Source organism: Chrysemys picta, chromosome 1, assembly GCF_011386835.1.
Source record: "Chrysemys picta bellii isolate R12L10 chromosome 1, ASM1138683v2, whole genome shotgun sequence".
Lineage (NCBI taxonomy): Eukaryota > Metazoa > Chordata > Testudines > Emydidae > Chrysemys > Chrysemys picta.
The window spans coordinates 32525951-32547878 of record NC_088791.1 but is presented as its reverse complement, the minus strand read 5'-3'; the positions used below and the strand labels follow the sequence as shown (position 1 = coordinate 32547878).

Here is a 21928-nt window from a genome sequence, read left to right as displayed (position 1 = left end):
TGCTTCCTTTCCCACCTTGCCCTCCCTTTATGATGCATAAAGCAAGCTTGAAAGCTTCCTGTTTGTTTTTTTTTTTTTTTCATTTTTTGTTCACAAAAGATTTGTTTTCTGAATAATTTTACACTAGATATTCAGATCTCATCTAGTTTGTTTTTCCTAGAAAGCTGGAGAGCTTGTGTTACTGACATCACAGATACAAGGAAGTGAAACCTGATTCACTGGGGGGAGAAGTGATTTTTATTCAGACTGTTACACTTAAAAAAACAAACAACTACTTAACTAAACCTTAAACTGTAGGTTAAGTCCTGACAGAAAGGCAGAACCACAGGCACCAAGGGAACTTTTACTCTGAAAAACTTTGGGGCTAAGTGAGTTTACGCATTACAGGGTTCAGCAAAAGTTTTGTGGGTCACAGTGGAGGCAAAACAGGGACTTAGGCACCCTGAGCAGCCACTTTGCTGTAGACCATGGGTCACAGTTTTACGAACTGCTCCTATAAGGCCTACATAATCCTGTCTGCACCCAAATACTAGACGCTTTCTTGTTTAGCCACTGCTATTGCTCTCTTTAAATACAAACTGATTTAGAAGAGATGGCATTCAGACATGAAACAGTTAACAATAAACTAATTCAGCTGTGAACGTAGATGACCTATATACAGAGGCAAACTGGCACCATTACTCAGCTCTGTTCTAGTTAATATTTACATAGTTTAACACGCAAGCAATGTTTGCATAACACACCTGGTCCTGTCAGCAGATGTTAAACCGCTCCCAGCAGGATCCACTGGGTTCTGCTGCTTTACATAAGCAAGTGGCTCATTGCCTCACCTTCACGGGGGTCATGGAAGACGCTTGGTAGTTCTGAAGTGGGAGCCCTAAGAGCATACAAGCCTGGGGAGAACGTAAAGGTTTATTTCTTTGTTTGTGAAGCCAGACTCAGGTAGGGATGGAATCTCTAATTCTGTACAGTAAGCGGACTGTGTTTTACTGCAGATTGGGAAAGGCATCTGCTCACAGCACTGTGTGAGGCTCATTTACTGCATCCTTCTCCCAACAATGACTTCATGAGCTCTTCCTCTCACTTACAGAGTAGGACCCAGTTTGGCACTAGGTGATACTATGCATGGGCCTTTAAAGGTACAAGATAGGAGAGCCTGTTGGAGAGCCCTAACAAGTACTGGATTGCACATGTGCTCTCTGCACCATTACATCGTACACTGGGAATGATCTGATGCTATGAAAGACTCAGAGGTATTGTGTTGCAATGGTGCAGAGGGTGTTTTTAAAGTGTGTATTAATGTTTTGATTTCCAAACAATGACTAAATTGGCAACATTTCATATAACTGGGTGACCACTGGGGCAGGGGGGGTGTTAAGGAAATTAAGGGGGTCTGTAGGGAAATCCCTGGGCCCATGGGCACGGCCTGACGCTATGAGAGTCCCAGGTGGTGCTGGGCTGCAGAGGGCACATGGGCATGGCCTGATGCTGTGGGAGTCCCAAGCGGTGCTGGGCTACAGGGGGCAGAGGGCACATGGGCACGGCCTGACACGGTGAGTTCCAGGCGGTGCTGGGTGGCAGAGGGCACACACGGGCATAGCCTAACACTGTGAGGGTCCAAGCTGTCCTGGGCTGCAGAGGGGCAGAGGGCACACAGACACAATGTGATGCTGTGAGGGTCCCAGGCGGTGCTGCGCTGCAGTGGGCACACGGGTACGTCCTGGTGCTGTGAGGGTCCCAGGCGGAGCTGGGCTGCAGAGGACACATGGGCATGGCGCGATGCTGTGAGAGTCCCAGGCGGTGCTGGGCTGCAGGGGGGCAGAGGACACACAGGCAAGGCCTGACGCTGTGAGGGTCCCAGGCGGTGCTAGGTTGCAGAGGGCACGTGGGCACGGCCTAAGTGGTGAGAGTCCCAGGCGGTGCTGGGTCCAGGGGGCACACGGGCACGGCCTGACGTGGTGAGAGTCCCAGGCGGTGCTGGGTCCAGGGGGCACACGGGCACGACCTGACGTGGTGAGAGTCCCAGGCGGTGCTGGGTGCAGGGGGCACACGGGCACGGCCGGAGCGGTGAGAGTCCCAGGCGGTGCTGGGCTACAGGGGGCAGAGGGCACATGGGCACGGCCTGACACGGTGAGTTCCAGGCGGTGCTGGGTGGCAGAGGGCACACACGGGCATAGCCTAACACTGTGAGGGTCCAAGCTGTCCTGGGCTGCAGAGGGGCAGAGGGCACACAGACACGATGTGATGCTGTGAGGGTCCCAGGCGGAGCTGGGCTGCAGAGGACACATGGGCATGGCGCGATGCTGTGAGAGTCCCAGGCGGTGCTGGGCTGCAGGGGGGCAGAGGACACACAGGCAAGGCCTGACGCTGTGAGGGTCCCAGGCGGTGCTAGGTTGCAGAGGGCACGTGGGCACGGCCTAAGTGGTGAGAGTCCCAGGCGGTGCTGGGTCCAGGGGGCACACGGGCACGGCCTGACGTGGTGAGAGTCCCAGGCGGTGCTGGGTCCAGGGGGCACACGGGCACGGCCTGACGTGGTGAGAGTCCCAGGCGGTGCTGGGCTGCAGAGGGCACACGGGCACGGCCTGAGTGGTGAGAGTCCCAGGCGGTGCTGGGCTGCAGAGGGCACACGGGCACGGCCTGAGTGGTGAGAGTCCCAGGCGGTGCTGGGCTGCAGAGGGCACATGGGCACGGCCTGAGCGGTGAGAGTCCCAGGCAGTGCTGGGCTGCAGAGGGCACACGGGCACGGCCTGAGCGGTGAGAGTCCCAGAGGGTGCTGGGTGCAGAGGGCACATGGGCACAGCCTGAGCGGTGAGAGTCCCAACGGTGCTGGGCTGCAGAGGGCACACGGGCACGGCCTGAGCGGTGAGAGTCCCTGACAGTGCTGGGCTGCTGAGGGCACATGGGCACGGCCTGAGCGGTGAGAGTCCCAGGCGGTGCTGGGTGCAGGGGGCACACGGGCACGGCCTGAGCGGTGAGAGTCCCAGACGGTGCTGGGCTGCCGAGGGCACATGGGCACGGCCTGAGCGGTGAGAGTCCCAGGCGGTGCTGGGTGCAGGGGGCACACGGGCACAGCCTGAGCGGTGAGAGTCCCAGACGGTGCTGGGCTGCCGAGGGCACACGGGCACGGCCTGACGCTGTGAGAGTCCCAGCCGGTGCTGGGCTGCCGAGGGCACACGGGCACGGCCTGACGCGGTGAGAGTCCCAGGCGGTGCTGGGCTGCCGAGGGCACATGGGCACGGCCTGAGGGGTGAGAGTCCCAACGGTGCTGGGCTGCCGAGGGCACACGGGCACGGCCTGACGCTGTGAGAGTCCCAGACGGTGCTGGGCTACCGAGGGCACATGGGCACGGCCTGAGCGGTGAGAGTCCCAGGTGGTACTGGGTGCAGGGGGCACACGGGCACAGCCTGAGCGGTGAGAGTCCCAGACGGTGCTGGGCTGCCGAGGGCACACGGGCACGGCCTGAGGGGGTGAGAGTCCCAGGCGGTGCTGGGTGCAGGCGGCACACGGGCACGGCCTGACGCTGTGAGAGTCCCAGGCGGTGCTGGGCTGCCGAGGGCACACGGGCACGGCCTGACGCGGTGAGAGTCCCAGGCGGTGCTAGGCTGCAGAGGGCACATGGGCACGGCCTGAGCGGTGAGAGTCCCAACGGTGCTGGGCTGCAGAGGGCACACGGGCACGGCCTGAGCGGTGAGAGTCCCAGGCGGTGCTGGGCTGCAGAGGGCACACGGGCACGGCCTGAGCGGTGAGAGTCCCAGGCGGTGCTGGGCTGCAGAGGGCACATGGGCACGGCCTGAGCGGTGAGAGTCCCAGGCGGTGCTGGGTGCAGGGGGCACACGGGCACGGCCTGAGCGGTGAGAGTCCCAGGCGGTGCTGGGTGCAGGGGGCACATGGGCACGGCCTGAGCGGTGAGAGTCCCAACGGTGCTGGGCTGCAGAGGGCACACGGGCACGGCCTGAGCGGTGAGAGTCCCAGACGGTGCTGGGCTGCTGAGGGCACATGGGCACGGCCTGAGCGGTGAGAGTCCCAGGCAGTGCTGGGCTGCAGAGGGCACACGGGCACGGCCTGAGCGGTGAGAGTCCCAGGCGGTGCTGGGCTGCAGAGGGCACACGGGCACGGCCTGAGCGGTGAGAGTCCCAGGCGGTGCTGGGTGCAGGGGGCACATGGGCACGGCCTGAGCGGTGAGAGTCACAACGGTGCTGGGCTGCAGAGGGCACACGGGCACGGCCTGAGCGGTGAGAGTCCCAGGCGGTGCTTGGCTGCAGAGGGCACACGGGCACGGCCTGAGCGGTGAGAGTCCCAGAGGGTGCTGGGTGCAGAGGGCACATGGGCACAGCCTGAGCGGTGAGAGTCCCAACGGTGCTGGGCTGCAGAGGGCACACGGGCACGGCCTGAGCGGTGAGAGTCCCTGACAGTGCTGGGCTGCAGAGGGCACACGGGCACGGCCTGAGCGGTGAGAGTCCCAGAGGGTGCTGGGTGCAGAGGGCACATGGGCACGGCCTGAGCGGTGAGAGTCCCAGGCAGTGCTGGGCTGCAGAGGGCACACGGGCACGGCCTGAGCGGTGAGAGTCCCAGAGGGTGCTGGGTGCAGAGGGCACATGGGCACAGCCTGAGCGGTGAGAGTCCCAACGGTGCTGGGCTGCAGAGGGCACACGGGCACGGCCTGAGCGGTGAGAGTCCCTGACAGTGCTGGGCTGCTGAGGGCACATGGGCACGGCCTGAGCGGTGAGAGTCCCAGGCGGTGCTGGGTGCAGGGGGCACACGGGCACGGCCTGAGCGGTGAGAGTCCCAGACGGTGCTGGGCTGCCGAGGGCACATGGGCACGGCCTGAGCGGTGAGAGTCCCAGGCGGTGCTGGGTGCAGGGGGCACACGGGCACAGCCTGAGCGGTGAGAGTCCCAGACGGTGCTGGGCTGCCGAGGGCACACGGGCACGGCCTGACGCTGTGAGAGTCCCAGCCGGTGCTGGGCTGCCGAGGGCACACGGGCACGGCCTGACGCGGTGAGAGTCCCAGGCGGTGCTGGGCTGCCGAGGGCACATGGGCACGGCCTGAGGGGTGAGAGTCCCAACGGTGCTGGGCTGCCGAGGGCACACGGGCACGGCCTGACGCTGTGAGAGTCCCAGACGGTGCTGGGCTACCGAGGGCACATGGGCACGGCCTGAGCGGTGAGAGTCCCAGGTGGTACTGGGTGCAGGGGGCACACGGGCACAGCCTGAGCGGTGAGAGTCCCAGACGGTGCTGGGCTGCCGAGGGCACACGGGCACGGCCTGAGGGGGTGAGAGTCCCAGGCGGTGCTGGGTGCAGGCGGCACACGGGCACGGCCTGACGCTGTGAGAGTCCCAGGCGGTGCTGGGCTGCCGAGGGCACACGGGCACGGCCTGACGCGGTGAGAGTCCCAGGCGGTGCTAGGCTGCAGAGGGCACATGGGCACGGCCTGAGCGGTGAGAGTCCCAACGGTGCTGGGCTGCAGAGGGCACACGGGCACGGCCTGAGCGGTGAGAGTCCCAGGCGGTGCTGGGCTGCAGAGGGCACACGGGCACGGCCTGAGCGGTGAGAGTCCCAGGCGGTGCTGGGCTGCAGAGGGCACATGGGCACGGCCTGAGCGGTGAGAGTCCCAGGCGGTGCTGGGTGCAGGGGGCACACGGGCACTGCCTGAGCGGTGAGAGTCCCAGGCGGTGCTGGGTGCAGGGGGCACATGGGCACGGCCTGAGCGGTGAGAGTCCCAACGGTGCTGGGCTGCAGAGGGCACACGGGCACGGCCTGAGCGGTGAGAGTCCCAGACGGTGCTGGGCTGCTGAGGGCACATGGGCACGGCCTGAGCGGTGAGAGTCCCAGGCAGTGCTGGGCTGCAGAGGGCACACGGGCACGGCCTGAGCGGTGAGAGTCCCAGGCGGTGCTGGGCTGCAGAGGGCACACGGGCACGGCCTGAGCGGTGAGAGTCCCAGGCGGTGCTGGGTGCAGGGGGCACATGGGCACGGCCTGAGCGGTGAGAGTCACAACGGTGCTGGGCTGCAGAGGGCACACGGGCACGGCCTGAGCGGTGAGAGTCCCAGGCGGTGCTGGGCTGCAGAGGGCACATGGGCACGGCCTGAGTGGTGAGAGTCCCAGGCGGTGCTGGGCTGCAGAGGGCACACGGGCACGGCCTGAGCGGTGAGAGTCCCAGGCGGTGCTGGGTGCAGGGGGCACACGGGCACAGCCTGAGCGGTGAGAGTCCCAACGGTGCTGGGCTGCAGAGGGCACATGGGCACGGCCTGAGCGGTGAGAGTCCCAGGCGGTGCTGGGTTCAGGGGGCACACGGGCACGGCCTGAGCGGTGAGAGTTCCAGGCGGTGCTGGGTGCAAAGGGCACACGGGCACGGCCTGAGCGGTGAGAGTCCCAGGCGGTGCTGGGTGCAGGGGGCACATGGGCACGGCCTGAGCGGTGAGAGTCCCAGGCGGTGCTGGGTGCAGCGGGCACACAGGCACAGCCTGAGCGGTGAGAGTCCCAGGCGGTGCTGGGTGCAAAGGGCACAAGGGCACGGCCTGAGCGGTGAGAGTCCCAGGCGGTGCTGGGTGCAGGGGGCACACGGGCACAGCCTGAGCGGTGAGAGTCCCAACGGTGCTGGGCTGCAGAGGGCACATGGGCACGGCCTGAGCGGTGAGAGTCCCAGGCGGTGCTGGGTGCAGGGGGCACACGGGCACGGCCTGAGCGGTGAGAGTTCCAGGCGGTGCTGGGTGCAAAGGGCACACGGGCACGGCCTGAGCGGTGAGAGTCCCAACGGTGCTGGGCCTGGGCTGCACAGCCTGACACTTCGCCACTACGGGGATCGGGCAGGCGCCGCCCTTGGCCCCAGCGGCGCTTAGGACCCTGCCCGCAAGTTCTCCGCAGGTACCTCGCAGATGGCGAGGCTCCACCCCCGGCGGAGATTTGCATACGCGCCCCTCCCGGCGGAGATTTGCATACGTGCTGACGATTCCGCTCCGCTCCGCTCCGCCCCGCCCCGCCCTCTGGGCAATTGCCGGATAGCGGTGAGGCCGGGCCCCGTTAGGCGCTGGCTGCCGCCATCCCGGTGCCCAGCAGCGGGGCAGCCCCTCAGGCCCGGGCCATGCGTCGCGGGGCAGCCGTGTACCGGCACTGAGCGCCCATGGAGCAGCTCGCGGGCGGCCGGCGGCCCCGGCTCGTCTCCTCGCTGGCGCTCGGGCAGCGCGCCTGGGAAGTCACCTTAGAGTGGGAGCGGGGGCTGCTGTCCTGGAGGGATCCGCAGCCTCCCCGGGGCCGGGACGGCGGTGAGTGATGGGGCCTGGCGGGAGGAGGGGTCGGGGCAGACTGTAGGGGGGTGGGGGTATAGTGCGGGGCTCTGGCAGGTGGGGGGCTGGAGAGGCTCTGGCAGGTGGGGGGTTGTATAGTGTGGGGTTTGAGGGGCTCTGGGGTGGGGGTTGGATAATGGGGGGTTTGGGGAGCTCTGGGGTGGGGGATATAGTGGGGGACACTGGAGAGGCTCTGGCAGTAGTGGAGGGTTGGATAATGGGTTGGTGGGGGGATACTGGAGGGGCTCTGAAATGTGAGGGGTTGTATAATGTGGGGGGGGCGGAGGTTGGAGTGGTTCTGGAGGCTCTCACAGAGTGCATCTGTTTCTGTTCTTGTCTGCTTGTGCCCTTGGCGCCAGCGCGTGTATCACTGAGATGCATGGGGGAGGTAACTCACATACTATAAAGATAAGGCACCTTCTTCCTATGTCCAACTAGCTCTTATGAAAAGGGACAGACCAGTTAATAGTGTAAGCAGTTGCGAACATGTCTGCTTTCTCTTAAAGAGTGTAAAGTTCCAAAGGTTCCTGCTCTTTCCTCTCTCGTTTTGGGTCCAGAATGGAGTTGGGAAATGTCGTTCTTGTCCCAGGGGGTTCTGATTCTTTGTAAGCATGGTGGTGGTGTTTAGCCTACGATATATTTGTAGTATATTTGGTGCAGTATTTACTAGAGGCTTCTCAAGTGTTCCTGAAAAATAGATTTGTAATACAGGTTAGTTTGCACGGCATCAGCAACTTTTTCTTAACTAACAGTTTAAGAAGTAGATGACATGCTGAGGACAAAGTAGGAAAGCCATATATTTAGGGCAGGGCTGTGGGGTCCAGTGTTTAAAATAGATTAAACAGCTGATGAGAATTAATAGTAAAACAGTTTTGCAACCTTCTGCTCCTGTTGGGTTCATTCACCAAGTTTCTTCATAATTATGGGAGAGGCTGCATGCATAGACTTTGGACCACATTGACAAGCTCATAATGATTTGACAGGGCACTAATGAGGGATTGTTTTCACCCTCAACCACAGGAGCTTGTCAGCAGATATAAAGCCAAGTGTGCATAGTCCTGTTTCTGCACACTATACATAGATTAGTAATAGCTGAAAAAAAGTGCTCCTTTTGAGGATCTTGCAGGTGGCTTTTAGTCACTTTGAGAGCCATTGGAGTTAAGGGTTTTAGCTGAAAATGTTACAGCAACTAGCAGATCTAAAATCAGAATACTTATTAAAATATTCAAGCCACAATGTAATTTACTACTTTTATCACTTAATGGATGTGTCCTTTGAGACTTCAGAAAAACTGCATCTGTGAAATAGTGTTTGCAATTGAAATGGAAACTTGCAGTGTGTTTGCAGAACTGACTGCTTAATAATTCAAGTATTTCTCAGGCATGCATTCCTCTTAAGAACAAAGGTGGTAGTTGCCTGGTGTTATGAGGCCTCTAAATTACTAACACAGCATAACTGAGGGTCAAGGCCCCGTTATGCTACACTCATGTAATAAGACAGTCTCTGCCACGAAGACCTTACGAGTCTTGGGGCTAAATCTTGCTAGTATATCATTGCAGATATCACTGTGCCTATACAAATCTTCCTTGGCTTCATGGTAATGGGTAAGTGGGAAAAGGAGAAAATGAGGAAGGACAAGATAACAAGTGGCGCTATCATGTTTAGTATAATCAGCAGTCACAACACACCAACTGCTTAGCCAATGTATACTCTGGAGTACAAAAACACGGGCTAATATGTTTACACTATTTTCTGAAAACCTCAAAATGTTAAATAGTGTTTTAGTGCATATTCACATATTGTTTTTCTGTTTCATATTCAAATTAATTGCAGCTGGATATAGTAGAATAACTGTTGCTTTAAAACAGTGATGAAAACATTTCTTTCCTTTTTATTTAAGTTAGCTGACTTTGTTATGGCCAAGGAAGCACTTTAATGCTAAGCCATTATAGCTTCAGGCACTTATTACTTTCCAGATAAGTTTATCCTTTGAGCTGTTGCATGATCCCTCAGCTGAAAAGTGAAACTTCTTTTGCCAAGTCTTGTGAAGTCTCCTGGGTCATATGAACTATCACAGTGAGATAAGAGAAGTTCTTCACATAGTAAGAAATTTGATATTGTGTATCCATTTGTATGTAAAAAAGCTTAACTTCAAACTTGGGATATGCATTCAACTCACTGGAAGAGAAGTTTGAAGAAATTTGATATTAGAAATAATGGAGTTATCTTTTGGAAACTTCCTGTATATGAATGATATCAAATTTCCTATTAAATTTTAAATAATGTGCATAGGTAAGGCTATAATTTAGTCATGGGTATGGGTACAAAAATTCATGGTCCGTGACCTTTACTGGGGCCCCCTGGGGGTGCTGCTGCATGTGGGGGGAGGGCGCTCTGGGGGTGCTGCTGCTCAGGTGGTTCCCAGGGACAGCTGCACTGGCTGCTGCTTGGGAGGTCACCAGGGCCGCTGAAGTGGCTGGCTGCTGCAGAAGTCATGGAGGTCATGGAAAGTCACGGGATCCATGACTTCCTCCACCTCTGTGACAGAGACACAGCCTTATGCATAGGTAGTGCTTTGTCCCTGTTGTAGTGTCATGGTTATTTCAACAATTTCATTTATCTCAAGATGTTTATGTGGCCGTTGTTACGACCGTAAGTGCTTCACAATCTTTAATGTATTTAGCCTCACAATATCCCTATGAAGTAGGAAAGTACTGTTATCTCTATTTCACAGGTTGAGTGCGGGGACTGAGATACTCAGAACAATGAAGTGATTTGACGAGGTCACACAAGAAGTCTGTGGCAGAGCTGAGTTGAACCTGGCTATCTCAAATCCCATGTTAGTGCCCTGACTGTTGGATAATCCTTTCATTCTGATTAGTTATGTTTTTACTGCTCTTTAAAATAGCTGAATATATTTTTGTCCACATTGTAATGTGCTTCCCCCTCCCTCCCCCCGAGGTAAAAACCTGCCTCAGAAAGCAACTATAGTGCACACATGTCCGGAAATGAAATTATGTGGCCAAGTGCAGTTTTTTTTTTTGCAAAAGTGCAAATCCAGAGTGACTCCTATATTGTGCAAAAACAACAAGGAGTACTTGTGGCACCTTAGAGACTAACAAATTTATTTGGGCATAAGCTTTTGTGGGCTAAAACCCACTTCATCAGATGCATGGAGTGGAAAAAAACAGGCAGGTGTGTGTGTGTTTATATAATATATAAATATAAATATATATATACAGCACATGAAATGATGGGAGTTGCCTTACCAAGTGGGGGGTCAGTGCTAATAGACAATTCAATTAAAGTGGACTTGGGCTATTCTCAACAGTAGAGTACCAAGGGAGGAAAAATCACTTTTTTTAGTGGTAATGAGGCCACTTTATTTTATTATTGTCTTTTTTGAAGTTTAACATAAAATGTAGGTTTCAGAGTAAAAACACAGGCACCCCAGCCTGGCTGCTGCCAGCTGCAGAGCCAGTGAAGTGCATCCTCAAGGCTTGTGGTGCAGAGTGCTTCAGCACCCCCCAGGATCTCTTATCCCTACCCCTGCTGCACCCCTGGAGGCAGAAATAAGGGATCCTCAGGAGGCAGTGGGAAAGTTTTAGGGCTGGCTCCATTCACTGCCCTGACAGTGCACGTTGCCCGGATGCATCTGCACATGCATCCCTGGTGGGGTGTGCGTAGTGGGGGCCTGGGACCAAGGGACAGAGAATGGAGCAGGGACTAGACAGCTGCCCTGCAGGGATGGGGAATGGCAGAGCTCCAGGATCAGCTCTGTCGGGGGAGGGATGACCCCCCAACATCCCAACAGCTGCCTCCTTCCTGTCAAGTTTGCTCTCTGCTCCAGGCAACTCCATGCAGCAGTGAGGAGGTGCAGAGGAGTAGGAAGGGGGAGCGCACTCAGCGAAGCAATAATGGTACTTCTGGCAGCTGCGCTTGCTGCCAGTCGCGCTGCTCCTCCTCCACCAGGAACTCTGGGATACATGCAGAAGACTGCCAGTGCAGCATGCACGCAGGTCCCTAGGTCCTAGCTTAACACAGGCTTGGACCCTCCAGCCCTGCAGGATCTTGGGACCTAGGTTAGCATAATTGGTGTGTGGATAAAAGGGGGGTTAGGCTTGAGCCCGGGCTCACATTGCTGTGTAGAAATACCCTTAGTAGTTAGTTGATGCATAGGCTAGAGTGGGGCTGCTTTTGAACTGGTGCCTCTTGTGCAGATGATATACTTCCTCCAGACTGTCACTTCTCAACCAGGAGTCTGAGTCCCCTGGGGTGGGGGGGGAGCGAGACAGAAGCAAGTTCCAGGGGGTCCACCAAGCATGGCCAGCATTAGATTCACTGGGGACAGGGCAGAAAGCCTAAGCTTCATGGTGCCCTCTGTGGCGTGGGGCCGCAAATAATTGCCTTGCTTGCTACTCCCTAAAGCCACCCTGGTTTTTATATGCAGAAAAACAGTTGTGGCACAGCTTGGGCCATGGAGTTTTTATTGCATGTTGAGGGGGCCTCAGAAAGAAAAACGTTGAGAACCCCTGCTCCAGACCATGAACGAGCCACAGAACTTACTGGACATGCTCCCAGCACTCTAGCTTCGGGACCAATGGCTGCTTATATGCTGCTACTTGCTCTTGACTATTTTCTGCTGGGATGGGACATGCACTGGGCAAGATGGCTGATGCAAAGCAGATGGTATACCCCATAATCCTTTGCAAATAGAATATTGTGTCTGGTCATTCTACATGCAAAAAATTGAGGTTGGCTGAGAGTTGTGAAAAAGCACAATGAACTTGACTCTTCTTGGTATGCCTTCCTAAGCACTAGGAATCAGGGCAGGCCCTATTATCAAATTTGGCTGCAGTCCTGCAAAAGTCTGTTTAAGACACACTGGTAAATAAAGAGTAAAAACAAGGAAAATTGCAAGTGTGCACTTCTGAAGGCACAGGTACACTTTATGAAGAAAAGAATTCAGTATCTGAAGTGCATGCTCCTTTTAACAGCTTGATGTGTGATTTGTGGAGTGTACAGTTAGCTACTGCAGCAATATTTACTAGAACTCCCTGGGTGTCTCCTGTTGCCTTTTAGGTCCTCTGTGGTCTGGAGGCCTCAGTACAGTCTATACAAGGACTTGGGAATATGAAAGAAATGTGTGCTGGTAACATATAAATGAACATTTATGGGGAGGATTGGCAGCCACCCAAAAGTACCTGAGTGAAGAGGCAATAATTTGGTAAAGATTGACTGCCTTTTAAAAGTTGATCGTTCATGATCAGGGCATTGCTGTGCAGTATATCTAAATATAAATTTACCTATGCACAGCTGTATAAAATTATGCATTTTTATGAGTGGCTTGTAGTTATCACATGATCATTAAATTAAAACAATCATTGTCTCAAACTTAGCGAAGAGAGCACTTTCTTAATGTCTGTTTAGCTTCCAGTTATTATCTATCCTTTTGGACTTCGCCATATCTGTTGTGAAAGTTATTTGGTACTTCTATAAAACAGGAAAACACTGGTGAGCAGGAAGGGATTGCTCATAAAGAGTGTTCAAATGCCCACTTGTCTCCTTCCTGCCCAAATACAGAAACTGTTCTAAAGAGAACAGTTTGCAAGGGAGGAGGGGGAATTCCTCCTGCCTGCAGAGATTAAAAATAAAGCTTAATCTGAAAAACTAACAATTTATAAGTTTTCAAATTAGGAGGATTTGTGGAAAGTCTTGAGTCTTGTATGCCCACTCTGTGAAAAATTTCTTTTGTCAGGAAAAGTGTTTAGACCTTCAGTTATATGTGGTACTTATAAAGACCTCTAATGAACTGTTAGATATAAAGCTTATCTATATTCATACCATTTTATGTAGGCTTTAAATCCTAGGCATTACAAATGAAAAAGCCTATTAGTTTCTCCTCCCCCTGCTAGTGCAGGGTTATTAACTACAATATATTTTCAAGAGTTTTCGTCAGTCTAGTTTAAATAAGCAACACAATGAGGTTCCCACTTTCTTTGGGAGACTACTATGGTCTAATAGATTTCAGTGTTTAGGAAAATTTTTTCCCTCAAGTTTATCTTAAATTATGTCTTTGCTCCTCTGTTACTTCCAGTTATACTACTTCTTCCTTGGTATATTAATGCTCTTCAAATACTTATAACGTTTATTTCCCCACAACCGCACCTCAAAAAAAAATATAGTCTTTAGTCATTAATTACATTTAGTTTTGAGTAGCCAAGCTTCACATTTAATATTTTCTGTTATTAGTTCCTCCAGGTCTTCAATCATTCTATTTTTGGGGGGGGGGGGGGGGGGATCGCAACAACTTGTTGATCTCTTCCTGGCCTAAGTGCCTGGAGTCAATTCAGCATTTAGGTGCGGCTTTGACAGTCATTTGGAGAGGAGCTATAATTTCTCTGCTCTCTAACGTGAAACTTTTATATTGGGAAACCAAACTCCGATGTCTAGGGCTTTTTGACTGCACTTTCATAATAGAGAGCATTGTGTAGCGGACAAGGTATCAGACCAAGAGTCAGAAGATCCGGGTTCTATTTCTGGCCGTGCCAGTGACCTCTGCTATGCAACCTTGGGCACATATCTTCACCTCTTTCCCTTCTTTCCTTCCTGCCCCTTGTTTCTAACTGTGTTTTAGATTGTAAACTCTGATATCTCACTTTGTATGGTGCCTAGTACAAAGTGGTAACATATTTAGTGAGGGCCTCTAAGGTACAAATTAATACAAATATTCAATTTGCTGTCTGGTCTGATTTCACATCCATTGTGAAACTTTCAAACTGTATGGGACAGTAGGTCTTTAGCCAAAGATGAGGTCAGCCAATAAAACTCAAATGAATTGCTAATATGCCTGTGGGGTAAGTGAAAATTATGGGGAAATGTGGCAGCAGCCCCTGCATTGTAGGTTGCCCATCACTTTTCCTTATATAACTGAATAATCTAAAATAAAACTGGTAGGAAGTGTGTAATGAAAAGTTCTACAAGCTGATGTTTCTGTCAATGGGAGAAATTGTCATACTAAGTGCTCAGTGAAATATGCGTATATATTCATAGAATCATAGAAGGTTAGGTTGGAAGAGACCTCAGTGCTGTAAACGTGTGACAAGAGTTTTCAAGTATCTGCACTGTAAAAAAACAAAAGAAATAGTATTTTTCAGTTTACCTAATACAAGTACTGTAGTGCAATCTCTTTATCATGAAAGTTGAACTTAACAAATGTAGAATTATGTACAAAAGAACTTGTACTAAAACAAAACAATGTAAAACTTCAGAGCCTACAAGTCTACTCAGTCCTCTTCTTGTTCAGCCAATCATTCAGATAAACAAGTTTGTTTACATTTGCAGGAGTTAATGTTGCTCGCTTCTTGTTTACAGTGTCACCTGAAAGTGAGAACAGGCGTTCGCATGGCATTGTTATAGCTGGCATCGCAAGATATTTACGTGCCAGAGGTGCTGAAGATTCATATGTCCCTTCCTGCTTCAACTACCATTCCAGGGAACATGCATCCATGCTGATGACTGGTAACAGTCCATAACAGTGCAGATAGATACATATTCATTTTCATTATCTGAGTCAGATGTCACCAGCAGAAGGTTGATTTTCTTTTTTAGTGATTCGGGTTCTGTAGTTTCTGCATTGGAGTGTTGCTCTTTTAAGACTTCTGAAAGCATGCTCCACATCTCGTCCCTCTCAAATTATGGGAGGCACTTCAGATTCTTAAACCTTCAGTTGAGTGCTGTAGCTGTCTTTAGAAATCTCACATTGGTACCTTTGCGTTTTGTCAAATGTCCAGTGAAAGTGTTCTTAAAATGAACAACATGTGCTGGGTCAATATCCAAGACTGCTATAACATGAAATATATGGCACAATGTGGGTAAAACAGAGCAGAGGACATATAATTCTCCCCCCCAAGGAGTTCAGTCACAAATTTAATTAACACATTTTTTTAACAAGCATCATCAGCATGGAAGAATGTCCTTTGGAATGGTGGCCAAAGCACGAAGGGGAATATGAATCTTTTGCGCCTCTGGCACGTAAATATCTTGTGACACTGGCTACAGCAGTGCTGTTCTCACTTTTTGGTAATATTGTAAATAAGAAGCAGGCAGTATTATCTCCTGTAAATGTAAACAATCTTGTTTGTACTAGCATGGCTGGACAAGAGGTAGGACTGCGTGGACTTGTAGGCTCTAAAGTTTTACATTTGTCTTTGAGCGCAGTTATGTAACAAACAAAAAAATCTACATTTGTAAGTTGCACTTTCATGGCAAAGAGATTGCACTGTAGTACTTGGAAAATGCTATTTCTTTATCATTTTTTACAGTGCAAATATTTGTAATAAAAAATAATATACACTTTGATTTCAGTTACACCACAGAATACAATATATATGAAAATGTAGAAAAACATCCAAAATACTTACTAAATTTTGTTTGGTATTCTGTTTTTTAACAATGTGATTAAAACTGTGAATAATTGCAATTAATTGTTTTGAGTTGAGTTAACTGCAATGAATCGACAGCCCTAAAGGAAAGGGTTAAAAAACTGGGCATGTTTAGTCTTTAGAAAAGAAAACTGTGGGGAGACCTGATAAGTCTTCAAATATGTTAAGAGATGTTATAAAGAGGATGGTGATCAGTGGTTTGCTATGTCCCTTTAAACCCATTACTACTAATCCTAAAAGGCCAAGGGAGCTTTAGGTTAGATATTAGAAAATTTTTCATAATTCTTCTAATTTCCTAATTTTAAGGGTAGTATATAGCTTTCAATCACCATAATTTGAGGTTTATTAGGAACAGTTTGGACAAACACCTGCCAGGTATGGTCTAGATTTACTTGATCCTATCTTAGCACAGGGCTTGATGACTTCTTGAGGTCCCTTCCAGCCCTACATGTTTGTCACTCTATCATCTTTAAAATTGCACTTTTTGTGATTAGAATTCCACACTGACCTTCACTGTGCTTGCTTTTCTTGTGTGTCACAATGAAACAGTGATAATTTTTTCTTTATGTATAAAGGAAAGAGAATCCTAAGTATTGTCACTCGCCAATATGGCATAAAATGTGTATTGGGAAAGCAACAAGTAGCATACTGTATGCTGAGATCTTGTTCTTGAAATGAATATGTCTAAAAGAAATAATCTTAACTTCAGTTACATCAGATAATTATCCTAACGTTATTTTGAAGAGTTGATAAGGAACTAAGGGGTTGGAAACACAATAGTAGCCAGTGTTTCTAGCATTTTTCTGGTGCTTGTGTATTTAAATGTATATGTGTTACAGTTTTAAGCTAGCTACGCTCATATTCCCCCTCTGTGGTCCAGGAAGGGCTCCTGCTTCAGGTTTCCAGCTCCCAGCCATTACCTCTCTTGGGAGAGACTGATGTCTCTCTTCCTCCTGACCAGGGATTTTAAGGCAGTGTGGCTCCCTGCCTGACATTGTGATATCCCCAGCAAGCCAAACTGCCTAAAAGGCCAGTGCCTGTACTTTGCTTTCCCTCCAAGGGCTATGAGCAATGTATTGCCCCAAGTTATAAGTTACCACTGAGTTCCTTCTGAGCAAGCACATTTATTCTTAAGGTAAAAGAATTCAAGAGAAAACATATTTAAAGGAACCTACACACATGCTTCAAAGCTTACCAGAGGTCACCCCCCAACTCCAATCTACAGCTCTCCTAGGTTTAATTCCTTCAAAACCCACAACTAGGTTTTCCCCATGGCTTCTAGATCCAGAACAGAGACTGTGCAGGTCAGCTATTTATTTTACAGTTTAGGCCTTTGAGCTTGTCCTGATAACATGTAATCAGCAGGCAAAAACTCTCTCTGCAGGGCATATCTTCAAAAGGCTGGGATTTCACATAACCAGAGTTGGGGAAATTGCATTAATCTCTGCCTAGGAATTCCCTAGGAAATCCACTTAATACTGATTGTCCCAAAAGTCCATATTTTTTTTTGATACATTTTCAGTATAGACTTTGAACTCCCAGGTCTCACATCTGTGACATCTTCTCCCTAGAGAGAGTACATAAAATCCTGACCCCCCACTAATACATAAACTTAATACATGAAGGTATTCAAGGGTACGGCAGGGAATTGCCATACCTGTCACAGTATAATCTAAAGTAACATGCTAATTTTGAATTCAGGATTTAATATTCACAATTTACTAAAAATATTTTATCATTAGACTATTTACTGTTACTTTAGTAATATTAACAAAGCCAAGTATCAGAAAATGCTCTCGGCTGTCTCTCAAAGTTTAACATACTGCTCCGTGAGTTTTTACATGGCAAATCAGCTTTTCTGAAGCAGTGCTGATTATGTCTTGAGACTTGCATTGTAGAGTACATAAAATTAAAAGTAGGGTAGAAGTCTTTATGGTATGAATCCACTCAGTCAAGCAGTTGTGCCTTACAAAGACTTGAAAGGTCAATCATGAAGCTTTATACATATAATATGTATAGTTCTGTGTTTCCACAAGGGGATGATTGGGAGTTTTGCTGAATTGTACTTTAGCCTTGCTTATTTTATGTATTAAGCTTCAACAATAGATTGTGTCTACTGAATCTTGATACAGACTGGTGTGTGTGTGCTCAACTAGATGTTCATTTTGTTGGGAGTTTACAGCATTTACTAGCCAGGGCTAGTCTCTTAGGGCTAACTCTTACTCTTAGGGTTAGTCTACACTACTGTGCTACATTGGTGCAGTTGCACCACGTCTGGTGAAGATGTGCTCTGCCGATGGGAGAGCGTCTCCCGCTGACATAGCATGATGTGGACACTGCTTTAAGTAGATGTAACTTGGGTTGGTCAGGGGTGTGTTTTTTTCATACCCCTGAGCGACATAAATTACATCGACTTAAGCAGTAGTGTAGACAGGCCCATAATAAGCTACACTATACATATAGCGTCTGATACTGATCTCACAGCAGTGTAAATGGCAATGAACTCCACTAAGATGTCGCGATCTAGTGTAAAACTATTCTGGAGATATATGGGATTAGTAGATTGGGTGTGTGGATTATTTTCAAGGGGAATAATTGCTCCACAAATTCTCTGAAAGAGTTGCCCTACTACTTACTTCTGTGGGTGGGTTTTTGTGGTTATGATATTTCAGGCTGTTGGCAGATAAAGCGATTCTGTTTGGGGGCAGGGTGGGATGATTTTTAGTAGGTTTCCTTTTGTAGTTTGCTCTATGAATTTGTATTTGAGCACCTACTTGTGGAAACTACCCACTCTATCGGGGGAGGGAATAGGGTCAGTGGACAAGGATCCTAGGCTACTGCTTGTTGACCTTACATTTTCGCCACAACGTTCTATTGGCAGAGTAAGTGAGACCCTATAGTCCTCTCAATGACATTTGTCCATCTGTATGTACCATGGCAACTTTTCAAAATCATGTGGGAATGTTATCAGTATTGGTCTCACTCTTGAGCTAGTATTTGGACTGGGATTGGAGGAGGGAGAGCTGGAAATTTTACCCCTATCATGGAGTACATTTTTCTTAACTTGCTGGAGGTTGGGGCAGTCTTGTCCTGTCAAGGCAGTGGACCTGTCTGGTGTCTGTACAGTGCCTAGCAGTAGTACAGTAGGGCCTTATAAATTAGTGTACTCATCCTAGATGGAACTGAGATTTCTCAAACCATGGTTTGAACTAGTATTCACCAGTAATGAGTAAAAAGTTTCTCTGTAAAATTTGCAAGATACTTTTTACCACCGTCACTGGTACTGCCCAGTCGAAGTCAGAAGTGAAACCAATAAGTTTATTGTGAATTAAGGTTACTGCTGTCTGGGGAAAGCTGTAAGCAGAGATAGATCTAACCCTCAGCTGCTGAAAACACTCTATAGAAGCAGTGGAATCAAGACACTTCCCTTATCCTCTTTTAAATAGAAGTTAACTATATAGAAATACTGGGCTAATTAGTGCCCATCATGCACTCTAGTGGCCCCATTAAATATTATTTAACTCACCCAAAATCTTGTATAACAATATATAGGCTTGTGTGCGTAGGCTGCTTGGAAGCTTTCCCTAATTCAGGATGTCTCTCTTGCTTTCAGGGCAGGGTTAACTAGAGAGAACTATGACAGTTTCAGCAATTTTTGTCTCAGCTTATGAACTCTATTTTTCTTTTGAGAATGCCAGTTGTATTAGAACTTCTGTTTTGAATGTAATCTTAAGTGTAGCTTTGAGCTTTCTTTGTGTAGCAGGAGTCTGATTTGTAGCACAGAGACTGTCTGGAAAGTTGTGACAGCAATTAAGGGGTTAACTAGGAAACCAGAGCTCCCACAGCCAGATGGACTGTAGGGAGAAAGAGTCCAAGTGTCTGGGGGCTCAGGAGCACTGAAGCACTGCTTCCAGGATCTAGGTAGCATCTCACTGCCCAAAAAGGGTGTCTGACACACAGGGTCTGCACCTGGAGAGTTTTCCTGAGACCCACATTTAGGAACAGTGATCCGTTGCTACCCAGAGTCAAAGAGCTTAATTACATGTGGGATTCAGCAGTTGGAGCCCATCACAACAGAATGTTGTTTGTCCAGAGTGTGGTATCGGCCTAGGCTGTGACAAGCATACTGTGTGTTTGTACCACACTTGGTACTGGCTGCCAGTCAACTTCTGGTTGAGTCAGTGTTTCCAGTAAAATCTATATACAGGTCCTAGGGCTTGGATACCTCTCTGACCTGCCATGCTGCCTGCCTACCTTTCTCTAGAATGCTTAAACTAAACTCCCAAGATTAAGAACTAAGGGGATTGCTGGACGGAGTATTTTTAGTAGCAGGTACGTCTCTGGAATTTTCTCTTGCCAGGAATACATAAGCCGAAGCCTGGCCAAATTCAGAAGGAGTCGTGAAACTTGTCGGACTAGCATTCTGCGTGCTGCTGGCTCAGTTTCCTCTCTCATTTTCGACTAGTGAAATATTCTTGATGTGTCTTTAAAATGGTGGTGGTTGTGATGTAGGGTTACCTTGAATCTAATGTAAAATGAGTCCAGATACTAGGCTCATGCCATATAAATGCTTGCAATAATATGTATTTAAAAGTTTGTATGAATTTATTGTTACCTACGGGGTTAGACATTTTTCATTTCTTTTTAGCGTATAGAAAATGTGTAATAAAGCAATATGACTTCTGTTACTTCTCCTAGCAAACATGCCAATGAGTATCCTATCCAGAATCTTCATTTACATGTTATCTAATTGGAATCTCTCATTTTAATTTTAACATGTCCAGGATATAGCAAAATGAGCCACCATTAAAATTTTGGTTATTGTAAACACAATACAGAAGTGCCCTTAATATTGAAGAATATCCGAGTAACATATACAGTTCAGCAATAGAATTAAAAACAAAAGCAGAGTAGACGTAAATACGTCTTTCTCCCTTTTGTTTTTTCCTTCTTCCCCTTGATTGCTTCATGTTTAGCCAGGTCAAGGCAACTAAATTTTGAAATCCCCTTACATAAATGGTTCTATTTGATTATCAAGAGAACTGACCATTATTATACTCCTTAGTCATGGTTAAATCAGCTAGCAATATTTATTCAATAAATTAAGTTATATTTAGGCTCTAGAGTCTGTTTAGAAACAGAAATAGCTATGGTTGGCCTGCCACACACACACCTACTCTTTTTAGACTAGATAAATTTAACAATTATTGGTACAGTGAAATCTTTTTTTCATATACTTCCCACTTTTTTAATATAGCCAGGCTTCTGAAATAACTAGATCATCATGGTGCAAGGGTGATGTATAAATTAGACACCAGTAAGCTTTTCTTCAGTACCAGGAATAGGATTGAAACAGCAACTATTAGAATTACAAAACACTTTATTTGAAGATTTATTTGCCCTTCTGTCATGACTGGGGGAGGTACAGGGAGTGTGATGGGTACATGGCTGGGCCAATTTTGAGTGAGTGGTGTTGACCCTGTATTCCTAATTTATGTCCTTGGTTGTGCATGGCTTTATTCAAAGCTGCTTCTCTGATATTCACCGACATAGTCTTTACATTTCATATGAAATACAACATTTTACACTTATGTTTTGAGACTATTTTAATGTTTGTATTAACATTCAGTTTTCATGTATTGATATTGTATTTGTACAGGAAATTGTTTTGTGCCCGCCTCTGAGATTATTGCTGTAGAAGAAACTGAAATTGACGAGAAGCAATGTAGTAGTGGAAAATGGCAAAAAATGGCAAAGCCGCATGCTTTCACAGGTAGGGAAATCACTCCTATATTCAGAATGCTGCAGTAATTGCTTAACTGTAGTAATCTGTAGGTTAATTTAAGGGGGACTTGAATCTAGGAGCTGTACAAAGAGTTTTTTATAAACAAAACTATTGGTCAAGTGCCTGGCTTTTTATTATTGTTAAAGATGTTTTAATAAAATCTTTCCTTCATGGCTCATCTCCTTCTCTTTGGTCCCACAATGAAGTCATGACTCTTGCTTACTACATCTCGCTGTTGCTAAGTAAATATTGTGGCATCATAAATTCTGTATTACTCCACTAGAGAATCAAATAAGAGATGCTGTGAAAGAGTTCTCACGAAAACGCCGATCATTATTAATGAACAGACTGAAAAGTTCGTGAAAGATCTTTTTTTCACACAAAGTGTGAAGGCTTTCTTTTATGTAAGCACTTCA

The 21928-nt window shown here is 48.8% G+C and overlaps 1 protein-coding gene across 2 annotated transcripts in view; it reads left to right on the top strand.

Annotated features, from left to right (window-relative positions):
• The first annotated feature begins 807 nt into the window (after window positions 1-807).
• The window catches only part of CERK (ceramide kinase), a 71758-nt gene continuing 50637 nt past the window's right edge, over window positions 808-21928 (top strand). Inside the window, exons 1-2 of one of the 2 annotated variants that reach the window (XM_042845457.2) lie at window positions 808-942; window positions 21387-21500. In XM_042845457.2, coding sequence (XP_042701391.2) covers window positions 21476-21500 — 25 coding nt within the window. In that variant the 5' untranslated portion in view covers window positions 808-942; window positions 21387-21475. Of the gene's footprint in view, window positions 943-6977; window positions 7263-21386; window positions 21501-21928 lie in introns of those variants that run through there. The other variant, XM_005286862.5, reaches the window with a different exon arrangement.